The sequence below is a fragment of the Salvelinus alpinus genome, chromosome 10 (genome assembly GCF_045679555.1).
Source record: "Salvelinus alpinus chromosome 10, SLU_Salpinus.1, whole genome shotgun sequence".
Classification (NCBI taxonomy): Eukaryota; Metazoa; Chordata; class Actinopteri; order Salmoniformes; family Salmonidae; genus Salvelinus; species Salvelinus alpinus.
Genome location: NC_092095.1, coordinates 61,035,549 through 61,041,548, shown reverse-complemented (window position 1 = coordinate 61,041,548; position 6,000 = coordinate 61,035,549). Strand labels below are relative to the sequence as shown.

The 6,000-nt window shown below is 45.2% G+C and overlaps 1 protein-coding gene across 4 annotated transcripts in view; it reads right to left on the bottom strand.

Moving 5' to 3' along the window:
• Positions 1-383: 383 nt before the first annotated feature.
• The window catches only part of LOC139532497 (histone deacetylase 4-like), a 70,446-nt gene continuing 64,829 nt past the window's right edge, over positions 384-6,000 (bottom strand). For all 4 annotated transcript variants that reach the window (XM_071330161.1, XM_071330162.1, XM_071330160.1 and 1 more), the window contains 4 exons: positions 5,594-5,727; positions 5,327-5,411; positions 4,071-4,203; positions 384-3,984 (listed from right to left, as the gene is read on the bottom strand). In XM_071330161.1, the coding sequence (XP_071186262.1) occupies positions 3,942-3,984; positions 4,071-4,203; positions 5,327-5,411; positions 5,594-5,727 (395 nt within the window). In that variant the 3' untranslated portion in view covers positions 384-3,941. The remainder of the gene's footprint in view (positions 3,985-4,070; positions 4,204-5,326; positions 5,412-5,593; positions 5,728-6,000) is intronic.

The window sequence follows — 6,000 nt, the reverse complement described above, 5'->3', positions numbered from 1 at the left end:
GCTGCTGTTACGACCACCCTGCAGGTACATGGTTCACCCAGCGAGTTGCAAACAGAGAGACTCTCTCCCCAAACTCTCTCGGGTCTCTAATCATTTCAGTGGTCGTACGGATCAAACGTCTCAGAGTAGGGGTGCTGATCTATGATCTTCTGTCCAGTAATCTTATTAATTCCTTATCAAAAAGGCGAAACTGATCTTAGATCAGGACTCTCTACTCTGAGACGCTTTATGGATACTGGCCCAGATCCACACCAGTGCCTAGGACGGTTGTGCTTTCTGGACAGGACCTTTGATACTCAAGAACATATTGACTTGACATAGGTCTGGTAACTATACATTTTTGGATTTATAAATATAGCATCACAATTAACACACAAGACAACTTCATTTTTCAGAAATATATTTTAGAGTTTATGTCTGAGACAAAATGTCAAAAGCATATAGGTCCCAACAAGATATCATTTGTAACAATGGAATGGAAAGAAAACAAAAATAACTTTTTCATTTACATATGTAAACCGAGAATAGCTCTTTTTAAACACAGTGGTTTTAAATACAACTGGCTTAAGTGGATAAGAGTCTGCAGAAAATTCCCTTCCCAATCAACCACATATGGAGTGTTTTAAAGGTCTGATGTTTTAGCCATTGTCTACTTTGTGTGTCTGTCCCCAACACCCTAGAAACACTCTTAGGGAGAGACAAGCAGTCTAGATGGGTGTAATGCCACGTTCATGTGGTATCGGAAGTTCCTATTTCCAACTGAGAAGTTCCACTTGAGCGACTCTCCAAGTGGGAAACTGTTGTTGCCCGAGTTGGCGAGTTGTGATGTTTCACCACTGACCAAAAAATAACAAATCAGTTTGACAACTACGACCTCATCAATATGGAGAAGGTAGTTTGACCATATTGTCAATGTTAAGCAAGCTAGCTAACTTTATTATTAGAAACCTTGATAAGCTAGCTAAAATCCTATTGGTTGAAGAATTTTTCCGACTTCAAAAGCACTTAAACACAATCATGTTGGACTTAATTGTTCCACTTCCCCATTTCCCATGAGCATGTGAAGCCAGCATAAATACACTCGGAGATTAGCCTAGCTAATCCATATTCCTCTTACACAGTCAAGTCTATTGTCCATCATCTTGTTTAAGTGCTGGGTAATTTCCCTACAAAAACTGAGCATTTAATTTAAAAAAAATCTAATGTGGAATTCATTTTGACAAGTTAAGTCCTTTGTATCCTTAGTACACCAAAGAAGAAGAGACATTCACGCTGGGGTTTCTGGGATGGGATTTAGTCCTCCAGTTTTCTTCTACTGTGCAAATACAGTGTTACACAGACGTACAGCCAGACAGGCATGCGGACAGACAAACCATGCAGAGAATTAGAGGCCGTGAAAGAAAAAAAACAGAAACGTTAAAGAAATGTTCTTTAAAGGAACATTCCAAACCCGGGGGCTCTGAAACAATTCATAGGAACGGTGAGTCTGAGAGCAAACATAAAGCAAAGCAAAAATAAATACAATGTTTACTAAATCATGAAACGGAAACATGATACTACCAAAATGAGTGTAAGAACATTATTGACAACTAAAAGGAGTTATTTACTAGGGATGAGAATAGTTGAACTACAATGAGACCAAGCCTACCCACTAATATCATGACTCTTTCTTGACAACACGACTAATGTAGCTACAATAGGAAGAAGTGATATCACAACATTTTCTGAAGTCTGAGGTATGCTAATGTACAGTAACCATGGCAGCACAGCAGTAGTCATGCTATCAATCAACAACAGTGTGTTATCGTGTCAAATGTAACCTCGGTATGTCATTTTGGTTGGTCCCAATGAAGTAAAACGCGAAAGCTAAGTGTCTTTAAAATGCCCCATGCTTGTCTTTAGAGTCTAGCTAGCTACAGAGCAGCCAGGAACAATACAGTACAAAAACAAATCAGTGTGTTCCCCCTTTTGTGTTCAGAGTGATGTGTGGAAAAGAGACCAAATACAGTGCTGCTAAGTGCAGGGCCTGCTCCAACCAGGGCCTGCTCCAACCAGGACAGTCAACCTCAACCCCCCACATAAGGTTTTTAGAGTTATTTACTGGAGTGATACCATCTTTGCCATAGCTATTCTCTTTCACAACGTCATCGCTCTCATGTATATAATATATTTCTAGGTTTTCCATGTAGAACTTCTCTGTAAACAGGATCATTCTGTAAGTAAATAGACAATTGCTGGAATCCTGGTATAAAGTAGAAAGGCTGTTCTCCATCCCAATGCATGATGAGGACACTAAGAGCAAGTGGCACATCAACTGTACAGAGTAACAACGCAAAATGACAAACACGCAAATATAAAAAGTATGTTCAAAATTAGAGATTTTCATACATGCCAAAAATAGAATTGTCACACACTTGAGATCATTGATTAAGAAAACGTTGATGATGGTATAGTCAACTGACCAGCTTGATGTGGAAATGATAGTTTCAAAGATGGCAAATTAACACTTGGCTTTACAATATGTTCAATTCAATATACATGACAAGATGTTTATAGTAACTATTAACTAAGGTAGTTGCCAAACAATACATTGGAATTGAATAATCATTTAACAAAAGGTTGAGATATACATGTTTGAGCCGTTACCTCCCGAACAGTGTGCTTGGTATCAAAAGCCTTGTTTGAGAAAGCCAGCAGCAACACTGTGTATGTCTGCTGTTACTAGTGGTACGAAAGAGCTGGATGCAAACACATGCTTTGGCTTTTTTTTGCTTGACTACTTCTTTTTGGATGACCTTCTAACCGGCAGGTCTTTCTGGTGAGACATGCTTTTTCCCCGTTAGCGATTCGTTATGTGATAAAGGGAAGCTACATAAGGCTAAATGCTAACCTTCAACAGTGCTTTACGAATCAACTGGAAGTTGAACGTTTTAAATGTTTGCTTGCAACTACCTTTTTGAAGCATTTTTACAGAAAAATAGATCAATCCAAAAGTATAAGAACCCCTAAAAGAGGCTGTGAGAGACAAACGCGGTCTACATCACAATCCTGGTAAACATGCTGAAATATCATTTCCCACCATCCCGTCCTCTTTCAAACAGGAACATGTATTTCTCTCTCTCCCCTGGTCAGGAACATCATTTAAGGCAATCTTCATTTCTGACACAATCCTGAAATCCATCAGAGCTTCACAAAGGCACTCTCTCATTGGTGGACCCTCCATCACAGAACTACCAGCTGCATCAATAAGGCAAAGATCCAATAGCCTCATCATCTAATAACGGCAAACGCCGCTTGCTCAACGGCCAACCACAGTCAAGTCTACTGTCCTCAGCCAATGACAGCCCGACAATTCTCCTAAGGGCTTTTTTGTCCGCCATCGCTCATCAGTAACCACCATCTCCATCAGTAGCATGTCCTCCATTTAGGGGGACAAAAGCAGGAGAGAAAATAAATGTCCAAGCTGTGTGTGACAGCCGGACTTGTCCTGTCCTCTGTCTCCATATTTGGCCACGGGGGAGCTCTGTAAAGCACCAGATCTTTCCCTTCAGGAGTAAGACTTCAATTTTCCGCCTCCACTCTGAGTACCCACGCCCTGCCTCGGTGCTAGGGTGTCTTCTGGGGGCGTCTTCTGGGGGCGTCTTCTGGGGATGCCTCAGTCTGACTGGCAGAAACAAACGTCTCTTTAGAGTCACGGTGAGCTGACCACGCTGAGCTGCCTGGCTGCAGCGCTTTGTCACTTCCGTCCTTCATATCATATCCCCATTGACTCCCTACTCTGAAGCCCATCCCTCTCCCTCATTGGCAGAGGATCTGCCAATCAAGGTGATAGGCACGGCGCGGAGGGACTAAATGAAAGGGACAGTCGAGACTCTCCAGAAGGTAGTCTTCCGAGCTGCAGAGGCCGACAGTCACGGTGCGACGCCCTTATGCTTCCCCCCCTATAATGGTGCTTCCTCCTCCATGGGTTCCTCCTCCGACCTGCTAAGGGGAACAAGAGAAGAGAAAGGTGCGTCAGCAAAATGGGTGCATCTCAATAGAACTGGGTGGTAGTAGCTATGGTGACCTACCTCTGTTTGTTGGCCACGGAGAGAGAGGCCATGGCGCTGACGGTCTCAGCCTCCTCCGAGTCTCCTCTCTGAGCCTCCAGCACAGACAGGCCCAGCCTGGGGGATCCACGCTGCATGGAGCGCCAGTACTTACCTGGAGAAAGAGGGAGGGGAGCGAGAGGGAGGGAGGGAGCAAGAGAGAGGGTGGGAGGGAGCGAGAGGGAGGGAGCAAGAGAGAGGGTGGGAGGGAGCGAGAGGGAGGGAGCGAGAGGGAGGGAGCGAGAGGGAGTGAGAGAGAGGGAGCGAGAGAGAGAGGGAGGGAGCGAGAGAGAGGGAGGGAGCGAGAGAGAGGGAGGGAGCGAGCGAGAGGGAGGGAGCGAGCGAGAGGGAGGGAGCGAGAGGCAGGGAGGGAGCGAGAGAGAGAGCGAGAGGGAGGGAGGGAGGGAGGGAGCGAGAGGGAGGGAGCGAGAGAGAGGGAGGGAGAGAGAGGGAGGGAGCGAGAGAGGGGGAGGGAGCGAGAGAGAGGGAGGGAGCGAGAGAGGGAGGGAGCGAGAGAGGGAGGGAGCGAGAGAGGGAGGGAGCGAGAGAGGGGGAGCGAGAGAGAGGGAGGGAGCGAGAGGGAGGGTGGCGAGAGGGAGGGAGCGTGCGAGAGGGAGGGTGCGAGAGAGAGGGAGGGAGCGAGAGAGAGGGAGGGAGCGAGCGAGAGAAGGAGGATAGAGAGAGAACAATGTTAAAGGAAGTTAACTTCAGAAGCTAGCAGATTCATTACTTACCAGCAACAGCTGCAAATCCCAATAAAACTACATCACGCTTTGAAGTTCACATTCCTTGATTTGTCTAGCACTCTCATGTTTTGTTGGTCAGAGTGTAGTATTTATTTAGTTTCATAGCATAAACATTTCTCACACTGGCTATAGCCCAGGCCCAGGAAGGGGCAGGCCTGCCCGGGGAAGTCCGGGGGGTTGCCTAGCAACACGTGCCTCAGAAGAAAGAGAATGTCTGCATAGCGCAACAAAATTCCCATGATTCAATGCTAGGTTTGGCCTGAACAGCGCGATAGCTAAAATTTGATTTCAGCTAATAGGGAGCAGTATCTAACAAAATAATTAAATTACCGCATTCACTAATCATAAACTATTTACAGTACATCTAATAGAAATATGGGAACATTTGTGGACCAAAAAAAACTAATTTACTCAACCTTTAAGACAGGAATAAGTTAAGGGAGAACTTCCTGCCTCTTCAATCTCAGATAGGAACCTGTGCTTGGTACTCACTGTGTGTTTCTATAACCTTCTCTATGGAGGACACAGCATTCTGGTTGGGTCTCTGCTCCAGAAGCGCCTGAGGGAGAGGATCCAGCTGTGGACAACACATGCACACTGTCAAACTGTGCTATCTGATAACTCTGATAACTGGACACACACCATTCCACCTTCACCCATTCTCTCTCCATTTCAGTTCTTCACCAGACCACTATAAATGATCTAGTCTGATCATTACCCTTCCTGATTCCTGCCCTCCTTTCTCTCTCCTTCCCTCACCTGGTTGCCCAGCAGAGCAGAGACGCAGGCCTCAGAGGCGTCACAGATGGCCATGAGGTCGTGACCTCCCTCCAATGCCAGCACCACGCGACCCTCCGCCAGGGTCATCAGCTGACGCGTCAGGTACCCAAAACCTGCAGGGGAGGGCGTGTGTGAAGGGAGGGGCAGAGAGAGGGATCATCAATACAGTGCATTCGGAAATTATTCAGACCCCTTGACTTTTTCCACATTGTTACGTTACAGCCTTATTATAAAATTGATTAAATAAATGTTTTTCCTCGTCAATCTACACACAATACCCCATAATGACAAAGCAAAAACAGGTTTTTTGAAATTTTGCAAATGTATTAACAATAAAAACTGAAATATCACATTTACATAAGTATTCAGACCCTTTACTCAGTACT